This window comes from Athene noctua, chromosome 2 (assembly GCF_965140245.1).
Source record: "Athene noctua chromosome 2, bAthNoc1.hap1.1, whole genome shotgun sequence".
Lineage (NCBI taxonomy): Eukaryota > Metazoa > Chordata > Aves > Strigiformes > Strigidae > Athene > Athene noctua.
The window spans coordinates 161,263,200-161,285,024 of NC_134038.1; the positions used below are offsets into that span (position 1 = coordinate 161,263,200).

At 40.5% G+C, this 21,825-nt stretch overlaps 1 protein-coding gene across 4 annotated transcripts in view; it reads right to left on the reverse strand.

The window, feature by feature from the left end:
- The window catches only part of HECW1 (HECT, C2 and WW domain containing E3 ubiquitin protein ligase 1), a 265,816-nt gene that overhangs the window by 175,027 nt on the left and 68,964 nt on the right, over window positions 1–21,825 (reverse strand). For all 4 annotated transcript variants that reach the window (XM_074900896.1, XM_074900895.1, XM_074900893.1 and 1 more), the window contains one exon: window positions 4,663–4,987. In XM_074900896.1, coding sequence (XP_074756997.1) covers window positions 4,663–4,987 — 325 coding nt within the window. The remainder of the gene's footprint in view (window positions 1–4,662; window positions 4,988–21,825) is intronic.

The window sequence follows — 21,825 nt, forward strand, 5'->3', positions numbered from 1 at the left end:
GCAAACGATTCTTTCAATAGTCTGGTTTAAACATTTCTCATTAGCTACTCTACATCAGATATGGAGATGATGACAGAAGTGAAATCTAGTAGCAGTTAAAATGCTACTGCAGTAATTATAAGATAGCTCTTTATCTACAGGCAGCTGCCAGCAGTCCATACTAATTTATCTAAGAGGCTTCGTACTGTAGCAAATAGAAATAGCAAACGAGATAACAAAGGAAAAGTCTGAGATAAATAACTGCAAATATTCTGTCTCACAGTAGCCACTAAGTGAGAATTCTTTTGAAAAAAATATACAAACACGCTATCTTCATTACTCATAACTCTTTCGATTTCACTTTTTTTCCCCAATGTGCATTTTCTTTACACATAGCTTTTCTGCAAAGAAAACTCAAATTCCAGATATTTTAAAATAGCAACAGAGCTGTGCTATGTTCACATTTCTCAGAGAACTCCTTTTGAGTGTTTATATGTATTTGTGATTGCAAGTATGTTTCTGAAAGACTGCTGATGTTCATAATACTATAGTTCTCTTGAGGGAAGGCAAATGCACATCTCAGGTGAGTTGTTATAGAATTCAGAGGTTCCTCCGCATAGCTCAGAGCTGATATATAGTATATACAAGGCTAAGTTAGAAAACTCTCAAGTTCAAGCCTAGCACAAATGAAATATAATTCCTGCTCCTGAAGGTGCAGTATGTCTAAAACACCCAGAAAGGCTTGTTCTTCCATTCCCCATATTTTTTGTCATCTTACCATGGCTAATCTTAAAAAGCACTGAAATAATAATATCTGTATTTTAACAGCATCAACATTGACTGTTCTCCCTTCAACTAAGGAGCTTTTCTATGGCCGTTCATCAAAATCACATAGGTATGTATGGGTGTTTTCATGCAGCTACAGGGTGGATACATTCAGGAACTATTTTTTGCCACGAGAGACATGACCACCATTTTTTACACTGCTTTATGAGAGATTGACTGGCTGGCTAGTCATTTCCTGAGACCATGAGCAAAAGTTAATTCAAATAACCAATTCTAAATCCCGCTTTTACCTTCTTCTGGGAAACAGTCTTTGCAGTTGGTCACCCTTAGGAATGCGCACATGGATTGAAGAGGAGAACACCTTGTGATAAAAGGATCTGTGGCTCCTTCCCATGAGGAGCAAGCAGCCAGAATTCCCATACAGGGAGGACTCCCTTAAGTCTTTTTTTCAAGCTACTTGAGCATCCAAAAATGCCCTATGGTATCAAAACGAGCTACATGATTTTTACTCTTTTTCTTTTGCAAGCCTTTTATATCGTCTATATTTCTCCATACTTGGAACATCTTTGTCCTGAAGCTTATTTGGCATCATCAGGATTTTAATGTTGGCAGTGGTGATGAGAACTGATTAAGTTTTATGCATTTCAAAACCAACACTCATATAAAATTATTTGGAGATATTTCCTATAATACTACAATGGCACTGATTAAACTCCTCTAAGGTGAGAAGTGCCTTCTGTTCTGCTTTTGTATACTCCCTTCCTGGGTATTCCAGGAACTCCCACAAGACAAATAAAAAATACCAACTCTAATGCTCCCGCACCAAGTTTTAAAGAAAATCCAGACCACTCTGCCTGATACCCCAAGGATGCAAATAATTTCTCATTGTTCTCGTGACTCACCACAATATTAAATATTACTGCACTCAAACCTTTCAGCTCAAATTTCAGCAACCCAAGCAATCACAAAAAGGATTGGGCTGTATCTACAAGCTGGCTTTGGGATGAACACTAGAATGACCAGCAGCAATGCAATAGTCAACAGTGTTGCCATGCAAGTGGTAATAACAGGCTTCAACACTAATCCTCTATTGAGCAGACTGGGAAAAGCTCATAGTTTCTTTGGTTCTCTTGTTCCAGTCTGGCTGCTAATTCAAAACACAGTCATATATCAGTTTACATCATGGAGGTCATACCCACAAGGCCAGTAACATTCCCTCTCTAAACAGGAGTGCAGGCTCATAAAATCTGCAAATGCACACATAAATCTAAGTCATTAGGGATGTCTGGATCTCCTAACCCTATGGATTGGTCACAAACGTGGAATACAGCATGCATCAGCGTTTTATTTCAGGTCCAGAAGTATGCTTTTGTAATGACCCTTCCAATTGTCCCCACTCTGTCACCACCAGACTATGTGGTGATCTTCGGGCACACCAACTCAATTCTGTCCTGACAAAGCTAAAATGAAAGATGCACTACAGTGACCTAAGGGCATTCAGTCTGACAGACTGAGACTGTTCTAAAGCCAAGCCCCCAAAATGTATTCAGCAGATATTTGCTTCTACAGACCCATTCCTGCTGGTTCCCCGTACTTTGCTAATGTGGATTCAGCCATAGTGCCAGTTACCTTCTCAGGTTCCAAGTGTTTTCCATGTCAAACTAGCACCAAAATCCAAGTGATCTTGAAAATCTCTCATGTTCTTTCTTTAAGGCAATCAAAACACCAAACCTCATTTTCCATTAGGTTTGGGGAGGGGAGAAGTGGGAAGAAGGGAAAGGAAGACTTAAAAAGGAAGGAAGGGTGTGGCTGCCTGGTACTCCCTCAGTTATTTAAATTGAGAATCTGAGAGGCTGGAGACAGGACACCTTCAAAGACATGAAGGGTCAGTCATTGGGTTCCTGGGGATGGACACACTATCCATTTTTAATTTGGCAGCAGTGTTCCTTGGAATGAGCCATTGACTATTGCCATTAACACCAGGCATTCAGCCAGCAGGGGCAAGGATACACTTCACAATTTTAACTTCTAATTTACTGGGGTGTCTGGAGCAACATCCTGTTTGATACAGTAAATTAAGCAGGAGTAGCAGAGCGGATTTTTCTTTTGCCCAGTTAAACCTCTATGTATTCAGGTCACCCATCAAAAAAGATTTAGGATGCATCTTCACAGTCCTTGATACAACGTGTGAGCTATGAAACCGGGCTGAAGAAGTTCATTCAATGTGAAATAGCTCTGTGCACTTTCTGTTGACTCCAGACCACCAGAATGTACACTTTCCCTCCTTTTACTGAAGCAATACAGCTCTCCATGAGTTCCCTGTGCTACTGCAGAATAGGCTTAGAGTATTTCTTAGTGCTTAGTACTGGGGGCTGCTGTGTCTTCTCATCTGTTGCATTAAAACACTCAACTGCAAGCTTAAGAGAATACTTGTGTTTACAGTTAAGGCCAACAAACCAGACCACTTGCAGAACGTTTTTTTTAAATCCAGTCTCTTTTTCCTAAAATACTTTACATTTCAGAAGCCTATTTTTGCTTTCAAAGCCGGGTATTTTATGAGGTTACTCATGGGAAGAAGTACTGCAGCCTGGCTTACTGTAACCCCCACTCCTTTCCTTACATGTCCTAAATAGCCACCCTCATGTTCCCCTTCTCCCAGTCTCTCCAGTACCCTGAAATCATCTTCCAACACCTAACACTGTATCACCACACCAGAGTTCCTCTGCATGCTCAGACCTCCCATCCAGCACCTTCTCACATCCATATCACCAACATTTGCATTCCCAACATCAGCAGCACGTGATGTCAAGCCTTCTGGTTTTATCCACTAAAGCACTTAAGTAAAACTGTAACTCCCTATGATGGCCCCTATGATTGCTCCAGAAGCCCAACTCACAACATCACATGCTTTACCTGGTTTTGGTTTGTTATCTGGGCAAGATGGAACAGTGCTATTGTAACTAAAATGCTGGCATAGTGCTAGGCACACTTATCCAAACAAATAAGGGCTGTGTTTTACCAACATTTCCCACTGTGGAAGCAACAATCTGAGTCTGTCTACTTTACCAAGTCACTGGTTTTCTGCAAACATTTAAGAACTTCACATTTTTAAGACCTCTAATCCATAGAGGGATGTGTCTGAAACTGATCCATCATGTTCAAAACTCACCACAGGGCAAAGAGTTAACACTAATTTCAGTCTAGGCAGCAAGACTATTTCCATAGGAACCAAACCAGGTTTAAAAAATGCTAATCTTACACTGAAGGGAAACAATCAGTTAAAAGTGGATTGAAACCATTTCTTATTACTGTTATGTGGGGCTGGATTTACTAGATGGAGATGCCAAAAATATGCTAATGTACATGACTGAATACAGCTTCCAATACACACACACACACAAAAAAAAACAAAAAACAAAACCAAAAACTTTCTGGGACAAGTCCAGAGTGCCTCAGTCTGTAATCAAAATATCCTTTGGCTATAAAGAAAAAGGCATTCTGTTTCATGAGATTTTTAAATGATTCATATTCTTGACTTGTAAAACCTCTCATCTGTCACAGATTACTCAAGGACTCACTAGAGGAAACCCTGAAAATATTATGCTGTCTTTATACAGGAGGTATTTTCCCTAAATCCAAATGGCTTTAAAATGAAAATATCTTGAAATTTCAAGACACTGTCAACACAAAGCTTTCTCATATCTTTGCTGAAGAAAAAGTGAGCACGAGGACTGCAACCAGCAATTTAGGAGCAGAATAACTCTTGTAATATATAAACCCACTTAAAGAGTACCCTCAGTGGAGCTGCATCAGCTCATTATTACCATTAGCCCCTATTACCCTAGTGCTTATAAGTAAAAAAAGCAGCAAAAAACCCAAAGGGGAATGGGGACTTACCTATGAGATACATGCCGATCCAGTCCCCTGCATCCACTTCCTCTTTTATATCCCAGTATATCACTAGGTCCTGCGAATGCCCGATGGAATAGTAGGAGCTGCTGACCATCAGGGTAGACCGGCTGTCTGAAGTGACAAGGTCCGTGTCACTGGTAGACCTAGGAATGGTGACCGTCTCATGGGAATTGTTCCTGATGTCCATGTTATGGAACTGGTCAGGGTTATAGCTGTATCTGAGAGGCTCTTTGCACCGGCGCCGATTTTGTGAGTTCCTAGATGGAGATGCCATGGCTGCCAGGCCCAGGAACCTGTTTTGGTACAGATTCTGTGAAGAAAAAAAAGATAGTATTTACAGTATTATTCATTTTTCAGTGACGTCAAAGCTCAGGAAAAGTAGTACATCAGAATGAGAAAGTAGCAGATCTTTTTCCATTTGGCATTGCAAAAAAGAGGCATGAAAAGATGTAGCAGGAAATACAGTGCTAACTCAACTCCTACTCTGTAATTCTTACCATGAAAACAAGTGTAAGAGTAAGTCTTGCACCACAAAGCTCAGCCACAACTACCACTCTGTGAGGTAATTAATAGTAGCTGGTTTCCTTCACGTTAATGTATGCATCCAGAAACAAACACTGCAACTATCAAACTGCTGGAGTGCCATTCTCTTTTAACATCAGGAGATAGTCTTCCTACTTTTGACACTTGGAATTAAGTCTTCTCCCCCGTAATTCTTGTTATATTTGCAGAGGAATCTTTCTTAAAGCACAGTTGCCCCAGAGATCATATTCCATCTGGAGAGACTGGTTAGCAATGAGTAAGAACTCTTCCTCCCTGCTGGAGATCTCAAGAGTGAAAGCCATGAAAACAGAGTTATTCTTGTTACCAAAATAGAGATGTCTTCACGGAAGTGTAAATACAAACTATGTGTTGCAGTGTCTCTCAGTACAACTGATAGCTTCCGACCCTACCGCTCTGCTTTGTTTTTTGCAGTAGACTGTGAAATACCACGCACGCTCACTCTGTTAGGAATTTGGGAATGCACTGGACAACTAATGGGAATTGAGAAGGTTACTGCATAGTCATTGTACCAGCCGCTGAAAAATATTTAAATTCCAACCTACCCTCCTTCCTCAAGGCAAGCTGAGTGACTTGTACAAAATGCCTCACGGTGCATGAGTTAGGAGCTCTTGTGAGCTGGCAGATGGAAAATGCTTAAGTTATGACTGGGTTAAATTTTGATGTGAAGACATGCTCTGATAATGATCAAAATACTGGTTATTCCTTACTTCTGTGCTCTTTGTTTTTCCCATTTTCCTTCCCAGCTTTCCCTCTTCTCTCCCTGCAGCTCTGCTATTTCAATCACTCAGTTTTTCATTATTCATTAGCCTTCCATTATCCGTCTGTTGCCAACCATGCTGTCAAGTCCATTAGATACAAAACCAGAAAGCTTTCCAGTATGCTATGAAATGCTTTTCACATGATCAGAAGTCAAATCATCCTTCTGAACTCAAACAAATTAAGCGGAAGAAAAATCACAGCTCCCTTTGTCCAGCCAAGCAGTTATTTAACCCTGGATTTATTAAGGCTATGGTAGCACAGAAGAATAGGAAGTCCTGAAAAAATAAAATATTTGTTTATTAATACCAATTTTTATGGAACAATTAAGACACCTATTATTGTCTCTTAGGATTCTGTTGCACAAAAACTGTACAGAGAACAAAATTTAACTGCCATGTTTGTACCCCTAGAATATGCTGTCAGTTTATAGACACTGCCTTACAACGCTTACAATCTGTTGACCCAAATCCTCACTTACTGCATTAAACAGGGTTTATAAGCAAAAATAGCTTCAGCAGGAATGCCACACCTTATAGTAAGTGCTGGCAAGATTGAAGATAATAATGCAAAAGGCTACACTAGAGATACAGGAATAGAAGGAAGGAAGCATGTGGGGAAAGAAGTACATGGTGTGGCACTTCCTATGCATCTAATCTTGTCTTTGCTGCTCGTTTTCTAAGTTACATTTATTCACTGTTTGAAAAGAGAGTTCACTTCACAGTATAAAGACCGATATTCCTTGTAAACAGAAAATGCATCTTTTCTAATCAAAAAACAGGGTCTCACATGCTGTGAACACTTCCTAAACTGGGAAACGCCTCTGGACGTGCACAACTACCACGTTCTAGTCAGCAATTTAAAATCGATGGGACTTTCTGTCCCTTAGTGAAGAAGACATCTTGCTGCTACAACAGTACCCAAGACAACTAATATTGTTTTTATAATGGCTATATAGCAACACAAAGAAGTTCAAGTCCACTCTTCTGGATTAGTCTGTATCATTAACATGGGTTCCTTTGCTCATAGTGCACTACCCAAAAGCTCCTTTAGTTCAAAGGCAGACATTTCACTTCTGGTGACAAATTGCTCTAGGGAATAGCGGTTCTGCAGATACTTTCATTTTTGAATGTTAATAGATGTAGAGTATTAATTAACTGCATACTATTAAATTAGACTTAAACATTTAAATTTTTTTCAGCGTCAGAGTGACTTTAAGCAGTTTGAATGAAAATGGTAAATTCATCACTACGTTCTAATTCTATAAGTCCCCATTTTCCTGTACATTGATGCCAGTGGAACAAATGGCACAATCTGAAAGCAACCCAGAAGGCCACATTCTCCAGAAATCCAAGTCTCTCATATTTCCAGCATCAGTTCTACACAAATACATTAATCTGCAAAAAAACAAAATCCCCAAACTGAAAAAAACCCAAACAAATGGGACAATAGTCACACATAATTATCTGGATTAAATAATGGATCAAAATACAAGCATGGCTGTATGAATAAGTAGAAGAGAGGTTAGGAAAAATAGTTACTCCACATTTTATTACGAGCTTTGCATGTTTTCCATGCAATTGCCTAAAGCGTGCACACAGACCCAAGCCCTGGTGATAGAGTCCCAGTCATTGTGAGACAGCTTAAAAAAATTGCAAAGACATCCTCTTGATGTCTTCTGGAAGCAATCTGATCCACCACAGACACCTACTATATTTTTTAAAAAAAATACCTTTTTTAGGGGCTTGAGAGTGATATTTATTCTAACTTTTTGCAGAAGTGTGTACACTATACACCCTAACCTATACACTCATTTCTAATATACAGTGTAAATTATAAAGCAAGAACAACAAACGGCCAAATGCTGACCCAACAACACAACAGATCATGTTTGGCTGTCAACAGAAACAAATCCCTCTTTGTTCCTGGCTCAAAACCGTCACTCCATAGCTGCTTCTACGGTCTTTCCAGGGCTGTCTCCACCCATGGACTCTCTGTACCAAATGACCCCCAGACTTCCCTTTCTCACCTACTCCCTCACCACCTGTATGATGGTTAGTGGGGAGGAGAGCCTTTGCTGATCAGGGTGTCTATGCATGTAAGAGGAAAGGTGGTTTTCTTCTCACACCTTTTAACCTTTTTGCCTCAGATTATCAGATTTTGTCCTAAAAGGGCCCAGTCTTGCCACACTTAAGTACATTATTCATATGATACATTCAACATGTGAGCTCAAGCTTGTCCTAAGTTGAGGGTGCCAATACTGCATTAGTGACTGATGCACTGCTTGTCTATTTCTTATGTCTGAACTTACCTAGGACAAGAGGTATGTGCAATACTTCACATATATCAGCCATGTCCAGTTACTTTAGTTTTTGACCCCTGAAGTAGCAGATGCAAATGTCTTTCCCTTTACATTCCTCATTTGGACATATATAATATGTAATGCAACACAGATAAGTAATTTTTAGTTTACTTTATAGTAGACAACTTTTAAATTAACATCTTCTTAAGCAATACAAATGTCACTACTGGTGGAAAACTTAGGTTTTCTACTGCTATCAGCTACTCTAGCATAAATAAGCATTTATCCAATAACTTTAGTAATTAACTTTTATATCAGAAGCAGCCCTTCTGTGTACAGACAGCTATGGCAACAAGTATTTAGCTATAAAACATTAGTGTACTGAGCAAAACTAGCTAAAGGAACATTCTTCCCCTCTTACTGGCACTCCCTCTGATTTTCACAAAGTTTTGGAAAACCTTCTCTCTAATGATATACCAGCCACATAAAAGTCCTACTCAAAATGAGATTTCTGGAGGATTATCTGTGAGCAGAATTTGTGTCTTATTTATGTCACTTAGTCCATCTAATGAAAACAATCATCAGAAAAATTAATTTTGGCATTTTTTCCCCCCCATATAAATGCAACTGCAAATCCTAGAGGGCAAGTTGAAGGAGCAGCCAAAAGGAAATAACAGATGAGATCTGACTGTAAAGAAAACTGACCTCAAAAATGTATATGTAGAAAACATGTAATCAGTAAATGCCAAGAAAAAGCATTTCACAGGTTTTCTTCCCATGTTCTCTCCCTTTCATGCTCACACCTCTCTCCTTGTCCAATTGCTGTTTGGTACTGGGGCAGCAGAGAGCTGTTGTCACCATGGTGTCTTCCTTCCTCACCTGAGGAAACCATACTACCTCCCTCTCAGAATTCCAAAGAACCCTCCGGCTGGAAGGCTTCACACCTTTGTTGCTATCTGAATTTCACCAAGGGATTCAGAGCTGCCCTGCAGCAGCTTCCTCTGGAGAGCTCTACGGCTTAATGTTAGGGATTTTTTGTTGTTTGGAATTATTTTAAATCATGCCAGAATGGCACATGATGTCTTTAGGAATACAGACATAGATCTCAGTTATGCATCTGCAAGGATTCGGCTCAATTCTCTGTTCAGAGCACTAAAAGTTGGCTTTTAGATATCTGGACTGGCATCCGTTGCCTCCTGTTGCTGCTTTGTCAAATGTATTTGTGCAGGTCAGGATAGTGGTACAATGGACTTTTACTGTCCATACCAAAGATACTATGTGATTGAAATATAACCCATCACTGAAGCACTGGCAAATGAAGAAATTAAAGGGACCAGGTGACAATATTAGCCCGTGAAACAGTGGGCTCAAAGTAAGACACACATAGTCATCTGTGATGTCTGCAAGCAACATCGCAACCAGAATTTCAAGGGCAAGCACCAAGACAGGCAGTGAGATAGCTTTGTATAATGGAAAGCTTTGGACACAGTGCATTTATCTGTCTGAAAATTTAATGATCCAGTAGTCAAGTCTGATATCATAGGCAAATCAGATGTAGAGTCAGTCTCTTGGTTGCTCCACCAGAGATGAGGGTTCTAATGATAAGCTTTCAGCCTTCATTTGCAAGGCTAATGTGTTTTGTAAGAGACAAGAAGGAGCCAAGACAGATAAAAAAAATAAATGAGGGTAGCCTGGTAGAAGTGTTAAGTTATGACAGCAAAAGTCTTCTGACCAGCTTTCAGGATGGTAAGATGATGTGTATCAACAAGGATATTGTACTAACAGAAATATAAGGTAGCAATGGCCTGTATGAAAGGTTTAATTGACTGCATGAGAGACAACATAAAAAGTTTTTACAAACTTGGTCACAGCACAGGTGTGAACACCCAGAGCAAAATCTGAGACTGAGCCAGAAAGATAAACAAGAAAGCAACAGTACCTACTGTCATTGAAAGGTGATGCGGTGTGCCTCTGCAAGCCAGAGCTCTGAGGCAGACCTTTAACTTGAAGGTGAGCTCACCAAAAGGGCTTTCAGTATGTAAAACTGTTTTATGAGAGCATTAATTAGAATCAGTTAAGTTCTGAAAGACAGGCAACTCAGCTCTGTTGGATGGAAAATTTAGAAAGCTGGGTGAAAGAAAAAATCTATGAGAATGAAGCTTGCTGCTGTTCCTTACAGACCAGGACTTTCCCCTCCAGCCTTGCTCTCAACCCAGCAATGTGAAGACCTTCCTCACAGCAAACTCCCCTGCTCTTCATAGCCCTAAAGACTTATTGCAGGATCAGCAGATATTCCCAGCAACCTTCTCACCTCCACTCCCACCACGGGCCTTTGCTCTCAATCTTTTCCCCATCTGCTCCCCATCTTTTCCCCATCTGCTCCCTGAACCCATCCACACAGGAAATTGCATTTTCCGTCACTGCGGGTGCAGTACAATTGACTATACAAAATGCAAGGCAGTGAAGAGATAAGAAGAAATACAGATCAAAAGTAAGCTATAATCAAAGTTACAGTTTCAGTTACCATAACTGCCCCTCATCAACCTACTCCCACCTATCACAGCTGTTTATTTTTTAGCATCATGTGAGAAAAATCCCTTTGGACATTTGAATTTTAGAAGAATTGTTAGTACGACTCTTAGCACAAAAAGGATTTTTAAAGCATAGCTTATAGGACAGCCAAATCCAGTAAACAAGGTCTTCTAGTACAAGGAGCTATACAAAATCTTCTCCAAATGGTTCAGCATCTGACTTGCTGAAAACATAAGACCCAACATGAAAATCATCAAGCTTGGGATTGGAGAATGCTATGAAGCCAAAGGATTTGGTGATTTGGAAAGCACAGAGAACTTTGTAGGATCAGACCGTTTATCTGAGAGGCGCAGGAATGGTTTCTCAGAGCTCTAAAGGAATCATTTAATAGCATGAGGGAGTCACAGCCTTCCATGGTCTACTGATACCCTTTTCACTGCAAGATATTACAGAGCATATAGATGAGACTGCTGCTTTCAGGAAAACTGAAATGCAGGCTGCAAACATTTCAGAGGGATGCATGCCATAATAACACTAAAGAACTTTAAGCGCATTTGTCTTGATATTGCGCACCTATTACACAATATATATATATATATTTATGCCTATAATAAAAACTAATTGGAAATCAAAGCCATTATCCATCAGCAGTGGGGCAAATAGATGTTATAAGGTAGTTAATTTTTCTATTTCCTGACCTTTGTGCACTTCCAGTCTAGCTGTACTGCTATGTTAATGTACCCTCTTACATTTAACTTTGCTTCAGTGATGTGCAAATCACTGCACAAATTAGAATCAAAATGAAAGAGTTGGCCTCAAGGTCAACCGAGCAAGGTTCGGTGCTGGTGGGTGGGATTGATTCCCAATGCAGGTCTATTAGTCATAAGGCAGCAAAAACTGGCAGCACAGTAACCAGGGGTGCTCTTAACATCTATGAAGAAAAGTACAATTAAGAGCAGTTCACATTTTCTGAGAGCACTTAAACAATCTCCTGGGCACAAATTGGATTATGGGGTAGTGGTTGGAGGGAAATTCTTGGAGTTCAGAAAAAGAAAGGAAAAAAAATAACAGCGCTTGTTTTCTGCTCTTTCTGAAAGAGTGCTAATTAAGTGATTCCAAGAAATAAGATTTGTGTACCTGTAAGTATAAAAACCAAACAAGTTTCTAAAAAAAAAATTGCATTTTACCAGTTTTAGATGAGATCACTCGAAGTTTCTACACTGTAGACTACTTATGCCTAACTAAGAGCAATTAACGATCTTACATTCAACACATTTGTATTGACACAGTGATAATACACTCACAGTTCACTACATGAAGCACTGGAAAGCTTCTGCAATAGAATGCAGCTTAATTAATTTCTTAATTTCTCTTAAAACAGTAGCAGAAAAACAGTCTTGTCTCAGCAGTTTGGCACAGCAAGGGATGAGAAACAGCCATCAGACTCACTCGTTACAGAAAAGAGATCTGAAAATATTGTCTTTCAAGGACATATTCAGGCACACAAGAACACATAAACTCATAATATGGTCTGAATATAAAATCTCAAAAAGATATCTGTAAGGAAATAATAAAAAGATCAACATGGTAACATCTTAAACCAAGATAACACTGCACAGCTTCACTCTGTTCTTTCTGCACTAGAAGATTAAAGAAATAACCTTAGGATCTGCTCATATGCTACTATCAAATACTTCTAAGTCTACAATGCTCGTCTTTGCTGGTGCTTTACAATGCACATAACAGGAAATTTATACTTTTGCCTGGTGGCTTTAAACATCAGAAGGAGTCAGAGAAGTGCTACTGCAGTACCAGACAGAGGCAGGACAGTGACTACCTTTCAACAGGTGCAAGATGAATCGTTAGTTGGTAGGTCAACACACCCTCTCTTGATAAGCAATCTCATGGCCATGAAGGCCAGTGTGGACCATGCCAGCTTCACAGATACACAGTCCTGTGGTGCTGAAGATTAAAAATCTCCATTCCTCATCTTTTCAAAACCAAGGACAATATTTATGAACAATCATTGCAAGAAAAAAAAAAAAAAAAAAAAAAAAAAAAGCAGCAATCATTCTGTACCAGGTACTGGTAGTGGTTCAATATGCTATTTGAAGTAGAGAAGCATCACTCGCAGCAGAGAGCTGTCCCAAATAGCCTGTGTGCCCCACTCAGGTTTATTTAAGAATCATTACTGCATTCACCAGGTCCACTGCACAGCTGGACTCTGCTAGTGTCCCAGGAAAGCTACTTACTCCAAAGGGGTTTTAGAAGGGAGGAGGTAAGAACAGGGATGCTCTTCTCCTCTGCAAGCTAAAAACATTGTTCTTCTGTGAAGCAATCAACTGATAATCTTAGTGAGAAGCCCTGACCATGCTGAATGCCCTGTTTCAGGTTCCACACAGCACATCATAACAGACAACTCTTACTTGATGGATTTTTATAACCAGTGGCTTGAGATCTTCAAGTACTTTGTCTTTAATAATACTAATAGGGCCCAGATGCATCCAACTCAAGCTTTAAGTACTCGAGTCACCTAATTTAGGAATGCAGGTTCCCAAGACTCCCTGTGTACTCAGAGGGAAGTGACTGACTCCTGAAAAAGACTGCGGCCCAGGTAAGGCTTTCCCAGAGAGGATTCAGCTCCAGCTCTCTCCATCACCTTTTTAAGGAGCTGGTGACTGTTGGGATCCTAGGTTAGGCATGTTAGGTTAGATATGAAGGAGCCAGACCTGTGTATGAACCTCTCAAGCTGTAAGATTTTATATTATATAAAGATAAGTGGGCAAAGTATTCCTGAGGGAAGCAGAAAATGTGTATTGGAAGTACATTCAGGAATGTGAAATAGAAATATAAGGCATATTAAAAAAACATGCTAAACTACTACCTGATTATTCAAGAATAGTCTGATTTTCTAGGCAATTATAAAATTGTAAACTAGATGGTACGTCCAGAGAAAGTCAAAGCAGGGAAAATAATAAAAAAAAAAGCACCACCTCAGTATATTGTATATATTTATGTACAGATCTTTTCAAAAGTGTAATACCAGTAAATGTAGCAGAGATTTACAGGAAAAGCTGTGAAGACATCTTGCAAAATTTAAGAGACTACTAACAAAATGATGTAGAGTAAATCTGAGTTGCCGAAAGACATCCAGTAATGTAGGCTTCCCAGAAATGTCAGGTACAGTCATTTCTCCGCTCAGAAGTCCCACATTTCCCGTATCTATTCCCCAGAGCCCAAAGACTCCTCTGAAAACTTTTTGCAGAAAAATCTCTTAATTTCTTATGATATGTGAGAGTTATAAAAATCCCACCATTCTCCAACATTAAGAATATATCATACCTTCCACCATGACAACTGTTTTGCTAAAACCCAACGCTTGTGTGATGTCTGTAGCATGTATTACTACCAGATAGAAGAGTTTGCTAATGTATTACGTAAGTATCAGGCATACCTTACTACATATAAAACACACACACTCGGAAAAGGCAACAGAAAGCAACCAAGTGCAGATAATCAAAAGTTAAGTTTTTAATATTAACCTCCCTTCAGACATTAGTATGAATCTTTGCAAACAAAAGTTTCACATGTGTAGGTATCAAAGGATTTATCCTGGAGAACTCAGATCTGCCCATGCAGTATTCCTGCCACCACGCTTCCCTCTCTGCCTGGATGCTCCTATGTGCAGCACAGTGGATCCATATACACACACCACAAGACGTTCATCATTGCTATGACCTGTAAAATTTCTATTGACACCATGAGGGCCATTCCCTGCAAGAGCTGCATACGGTTTCCCTCCTGCCTCCCTCTCTTCTAGGCTGTCAGCAAGGTCCCCATTCTGCTGTGCCGTGTCCCTCACACCACAGACCATGCCATATTCCCAGGTGACCATGCATCTTCCTCTCCTAACCATCCCTTTTTATTCTCAGGACATATCTCCTCTTCCTCGCTCATCAGTATTACCACCCTGCCCTCACTTGCAGGCAGGAAGGGCTAGGACACAAGGCATCACTTGCTGTACCAGACATAGGACTGGGACTGGATTAACATAAGAGGACAATACACACACAAAACCCAGGAGGGATGAAAGGAGGCTGACCCCTACTCCACAGCAAAGAGAACATTTTAAATCTCCTATTTCATTCATTGCCCCTAAACTCTGTCATGCTTCTTAACCCCCATCTGTGTTTAAGAGACGAGTGATTTGAACTGTCAGTATCTCAACCTCCTCAGGCAGCGAGGCAGGGCTGAGGCAGGTTAAGTATTATTAGCAGGCTGTGGAGTATTAATGCCTGTATCAACCATTCCTTTGATCTACAAATAACAAACCATTGCAATAAACCAGTCTCAACTAGACACCAGCTTCGGAGCACGCCCTCAGCTCCATCTTCTACCTTTCAACGAGGCCTAGAATATTCCCTGACATTTTAAAATTAATTACCTACAGAGCTCCTGTTATTATCGTATTACCTCCAGACAAATGCAGACATGCCACCCAGTTGAGTGTGCTTGATCCTGCTTCCGATAAAAATAAAGGCGAAACTCCCCCTGACTTCAGTGTGGAACAAAGTGACTTTGTAAAGCAAAGGAAAACCCATATTGATGCCAACAGCTGCAGTTAACAAAGGCTAATCCAGACCTGGAAAATCGACAATTCACATTTTAACTAAAACACTTCAACCATTTTCATCCATGCTACAACCTGTTCTCTTGCAAAACACATTAGACCCACACGCAAAACAGCAAGTTGCTTTTTAGGACAGAGATCGCAGCAACTACTCTTAGAATGAGATCTCAAAACCTAGAAACAACTCTGTCATTTGATGCGTTAGGATTAATGTAAAATGCAGTCATATTTTTAGACCATGACACCTGAATGTTTTTTTCCTATGCAATTATAATAATAGAATCCCAAACATGTTTTATTTTGTCAAAAGAAAAGAAATCCCTCATGGATTTAAACTGGAACATAAGACACTGAAGTGTACTCATCATTACTGCATGTTTTTTGCCTGATGTCACTGGAGGGCAGAATGAAAACTGTCTGCAAGTATTAGAAGTTTGACTGCCACATTTAAGCATGCTTGTTCTTAACAGACTGACTTCTTATGTTTGTATACTCTTGGGACAATTATCTTTTTTGTAATTACATTTTAAAAAATATAAATATCTAGAGTTCATTATGTGTTGGGGTATTTTTTAAAGAAAAGATCTATTATAACTAAGTTTTTGAGGAGCAAGAGTTCTTATTCTGCACTGAAAAACACTAAAGGAAAACTGATTTATGCCTAACAATGCCTCAGATCCAGTATGTTATTGTTGAAAATAATCCTTACAGCATAAAAAACCTTAATACTACTGATAGAACCCATAAGGCATGGTTTAAAGGGTGAAATCTCTCTGTTCCTGGGCAGGTAAAACTAGCCTCAGATACTTATCTGCAAACCAGATTGCTACTTACTGTTTTATCTTTATTAATAATTGGTTATGGTTTGATTGTATAAATCACAATAATTTGCTACTACAATTGTATTCATGAGAAGGTAAAGAAACTGGGCAAACTATCCCAAGAGAAAATGAGTAATTTTGGTATTACAGTCTCTAGTTGAGGAACAAGATTCAGATTTTACAAAGAGAACATGTCATGGCTTTATGTAGGGCACAAAAATAATCCTACATGAGAGAACAGAAGCTGTGTTCAGGGACTCTGTTTTCCTCTGGATCACTCTAAGACAATTCTGAGCTACAGGTCAAAAGTTTTCTGAGGAACTGCTAGCCAAGGTTAGATGAAAGGTAGTCGGGTAGTTTACCCCTTGAAAGCAAGTATGGGCATAACGAAGATTTTCAAAGCAGAAACCACCCAGAACAACTGCAGGAGAACTAGATCAAGTAGGGGAAGAAGAGCTAACTGGTGCAGGCTCCTCCAACCAAATATAAATGTAGAAGAGAGACAAGCCCTGCTGACTACCATCACCAAGAGAAACTGGACGTGCACGTAAGGATGGGCAAGTCTCATTGTGACAGTATGATTACTGAACATATACTTACTTCACTGCTAGTACACCTCTAATACAGTAATTAGAAACTACTATGCTGTATCACAGTCATATGTACAGGCAGCTCACATTACTGCGTGAGGTTCTAATTTACTTTTTTCTCTTTCACTCCGGCTCAAAAGGGTTTGGGGTCCTGTGTTTAACAAGGTTTCATCAGAGTTTTCAAAGGTGACCAGAAAAGGTGTATTTCACTCACCCACAGACAGAAGCACAAGAATGGGTCTGAATGAAGGTTCTAGCCATAGTTTCCTTTCATTTTAATGAGGACCATTAGTTAGACTTAACCCAATGATTTTTTGCTGCCATTAAATCCTCACAGAAAAGCAGTAATTACAGTTTTTAAACACTGCACTTAAAGTAAGGCCTAAAGGAGAAATTTTTTAACCTATTTTTCTGGTAACAACCCTTCTGTCAAGGAAGCGTCCTAAATCCATCAAGGATTAGGTTCTAGGGCATTGTAATGAAAATCTGGAATTTAATTAATTAGTATTTATAGAAGCCTGCACAAGTAAGCAAGTTGGAAAACTATTCAGTTCTGCAGGCATTAAACCCAAGTTCTGGAAGAAAGACAGAGACATGCACATCATCACACAGCAGGGCTGCAGCCACACGAGCGGCCACACCCTGCTTGGATGTCTTGGTGTGGGACTCTGTTCTGTTCTCCTAAGGACAATGAGAACTCCCTACTGTCCCATGCCGTGCACAGATCAATGAAGCACGCTTTGGTTCATGGATGCTACTTCTACATTGACTGTATTACTACCTGGATAAAATGCTACTCAACCTTAGAGAGTTAAACTGGAATGTCAGTGAGGTTAAAACCTGACTTTTGAATAGGTATTTCCATTTCAGGTTCTCAAGCACTGAAAGAATTCATTTGTGTATTGGGTTTTGATGGCAAGGTTTTGGTAGTGGGGGGCTACGGGGTGGCTTCTGTGAGAAGCTGCCAGCAGCTTCCCCCATGTCCGACAGAGCCAAAGCCCAAAGCCAGCCCGCCCCAAGAGGGACCCACCGCTGGCCAGGGCCGAGCCCATCAGCGACAGTGGGAGCGCCTCTGGGATAACACATTTAAGAAGGGGGAAAAAAACCCACTGTGGAACAGCATCCAGGAGATGGGTGAGAGCATGTGAGAGAAACCGCTCTGCAGAGCCCAGGGTCGGTGCCGCAGGAGGGGCAGGGGGCGCTCCAGGCCCGGAGCAGAGGTTCCCCCGCAGCCCGTGGGGCAGCCCATGGGGAGGCAGCGGTGCCCTGCACCCAGGGGGGCCCACGGGGGGGCAGAGACCCACCTGCAGCCCGGGGAGGGCCCCACGCCGGAGCAGGCGGGTGCCCGAAGGAGGCTGCGCCCCCGTGGGCAGCCCGCGCTGGAGCAGGCTCCTGGCAGGAGCTGTGGCCCCGCGGAGAGAGGAGCCCCCGCTGGGGCAGGTTTCTGTCAGGACTTGTGACCCCGTGGGGCACCCACGCTGGAGCAGGCTGTGCCTGAGGGGCTGCACCCCACGGCGGGGACCCACGCTGGAGCAGGCCGTGAACAGCTGCAGCCCAAGGGAAGAAGATGATGGAGAACTGTCTCCTGTGGGAGGGACCCCACGCTGGGGCAGGGGACGAGTGTGAGGAGTCCTCCCCTGAGGAGGCAGGAGCAGCAGGGACAACGTCTGATGAACTGACCACAACCCCCATTCCCCGTCCCCCTGCTGCTGGCCGGGAGGAGCTGGAGAAATCAAGAGTAAAGTTAAGCCTGGGAAGAAGGGAGGGATGGGGAAAACATGTTTTTAAGATTTGAGTTTATTTCTCATTATCCTACTCTGATTTGATTGGTAATGAATTAAACTAATTTCCCCAAGTCAAGTCGGTTTTGCCCATAACAGTCATTGGTGAGTGATCTCTCCCTGTCCTTATCTTGACCCACAAGCCTTGTTATATTTTCTCTTCCCCGTCCAGCTGAGGAGGGGAGTGATAGAGCAGCTTTGGTGGGCACCTGGAATCTAGCCAGGGTCAACCCACCACAGTGCAAGACCTGCAAAGAGAAAAGTCAGTAATTTGACAAATTTATCACTTGTAACATTAGCTTAATGGCCACATACTAATGTTTCTGGTACTTTGTCCTCTCAATATTAGTGATAAATTAACTTGGTTGATGTATTTTTCTAACCTTTAACCAGAAGCCAAATGTTTGTATTAAAGACATTCAGGTCTAATTCAGAAAGCATTCCTGGAAACAAAAACAAACAGCTCTGTTAGCAGCAGAATTAATGAAGCTGTTTTCCTGCAGAGCTCTATCCTTCATCACCACCAAACCTCTACTGAAGTCCCAGCTTTTTCCTGTCCATTCCTCTGAAAAAAAAAAAAAACCACCCACAGCAAAGGTATAGACAATCCCAGTGACTGTCCTAGCTGCTGGAGCAGGTGACAGATGGGCTCTACCTGCCTTTCCCCTCAGCACCAACTTGGGTGTCCCTCCTCTTCTCAGCCTTTGAAACCTGTAGAAACTTCATTATCTCAAAGACTCCTCTGTTTCACTTGAAATTAGCCAGCAGCTTCAAAAGTAGTTAGGGAAGGGAGTGACAGGTAGATAGAAAGTGCAATCAGAGAAGTCTGATCAGTCCAGGAAGATGGGCTATTAAAAAAATTGTAGACAGCCTCACTGATTTGAGGAAATTCCCTTGTGTGAGTAATCATGTGTACAGAACTGCAGAAATAGGTGTTATGATATTTCAAAATCCACTACAAAAACGTAACAGAAATCTCAATCAACTTCAGTAGGAACAGGACCTGCTCTAACGTACAACACAACACTATTCCCTTTCCAGCTCCATTCTTCCTAATTAGAGAGTCCAGTGTGTTCTCATCCTGGTGGAAAATTTTAGTTACAAATGAAAGAAAACACATTTATATTTTATGTATGGATTTAATGACAGAATTCCAGCATATAAGTCAATCCGATGTGGTTTTTTTTCTCCCATGTGTGTCATTTTTCTTCAAGAAGCAAAAAAATTCATAGAGGTGAAAACTTAGTGTCATGAAGAATGAACTAATTTAAATTGTACAAATAAGTACAAAAAAATCTCATATTTTTCAAAGTATATATTCACATAAGGGTCAGAGATAACATATTTGACAGTATACCGCAGAATAATTTTTTTCATTATGCAACTAACTCTGTAAATGGTTTAATATTAATAAAATTAAACATTTATTGATTTTAATTAGTCTTTTACCATACAGAATTTCACAAAGGAATGGATTTTTTTCAGCCAGTTTCTCTGGTTTTAAAGAGATGGGTCACATTTTGAGAAGACTTAAATTTCCCAGTAAAATCAAAATATTTATGCATGTCAAAACCAAAGTATTTCTGCATAAAGGCAAAGCTGCAAAATGCCATGGAAGCAATGTAGGTGTCCAGTATGGAAATTCTTAAAGTTAAAAGCATATTTATACTTTACCAAAAGAAATTATAAAGCCTCGTATCTCAGATTTTTTTAAAGAACCATGAGTTTCTAGCTGACAACAGTCAGTAGAGCAACAACAGATTTTAAAGCATCATCAAAACTCCAAAGGCACTAAGTGCAAACATTGTTTCTGATGTCAGCAACATACTCTCCTCCAGTACAATGGCTTGCGCATGTGGATCCATCTAAAACTTTTCTGTTCCTCTGAAGTGAATTCAGCCTAGGCCCAGTCTTGCCTGTTTTGGATGTGATGGAAAGACTCCTGTTGACTTCAACAGACTATGAAGCAGATCCTGTCCCATTGGGTCATTCGGGGTTCTTTTAAATTCCTAAATACTCAAGGTTAGCTGTAAAGCACCATCTTCACAGCCTTCCACTTGTGTCATATAATGGGAAGAAGAGCAAACTTATCGTCAAATTTCCTTGCAAGTGCTCTTTTCCCAGTAACTTGAATGATAGAGTTGTTTGGTTGTGCTGGTTTTTAATGCATGCCTTTGCTTCTGCTGGTGCCCTTAAACCCCCTGGTGCTTTCCCAAATGTATAGTTATTGCCTTACAAGGCTGGCAGATAATAAGCAAATACAGATAATTGTTCCTTCAATTAACCGGTGCTGGAAACAGGGACCGATGTAAACAGGAAGAGGGAATTCTGCCAGAAATTCATCTATTTTTTAATTTCTCTATTAAGATAATTATCATCCCAGCCAATGATTGTATTACTCTAATTAAAAAGATATTAGGAGAGCAAGGGCTCTGTTTCGTAGCTCCACCTCTTTTCCTACCACTGCCTCTCATCTTCTGCCTTTGCCGGGACCACCAGCATCAAAGCTGAGGGTCTATAGGACAAGTGGGGAGGTTTCTTTCATAATTGCAGGTTGGCTCACCACCATCCTTTTTGCACCCAAATGGATGTAGGTGAATCTGTTGGCTCTTCTGCCTATCAGGCAAACACATGAGAAGAGCTGCAAAGTTTAAAACACACTCATTACATCTTTTTCATTATCATTAGCAAAAAGAAAGGCAATGTGAACGCATAAAGGTACAGTATAAAACACAGGGGTTGCAAAATGCTTTATTTTGGATATGTGGGAAGGCTTTTGGCTCGGAAATAGCTTCCAATACAGGTTCTACCTCTGTGTGCTGTTTCATCAAAAATAATTCCTATAACTGATATTTTTGTTGTTTATTTTTGCTCAAGAACTATACTGAAAAAGAATGTTTGACAGGTTTCTCTATGTTGAGTCTTAAATAAACCACAGGTGACAACTCTACACTGTTTGGCACATGAACACCAATAAATCTTCTTCTCATAAGCAACTTGTGTGATTAAAACGATGAACTCCACATGTGCTAAACTCTAATTAAAGGCTTTTTTTTTTTTTTTAATGAAACAAAAAGCACATGTGCTATAGTGGCCACAGATAGATCAAATATAAAGCTCACACAGAAGCTGATTTTTATAAGTGATGGATCAATGTAAGCCCTCTTCCCTA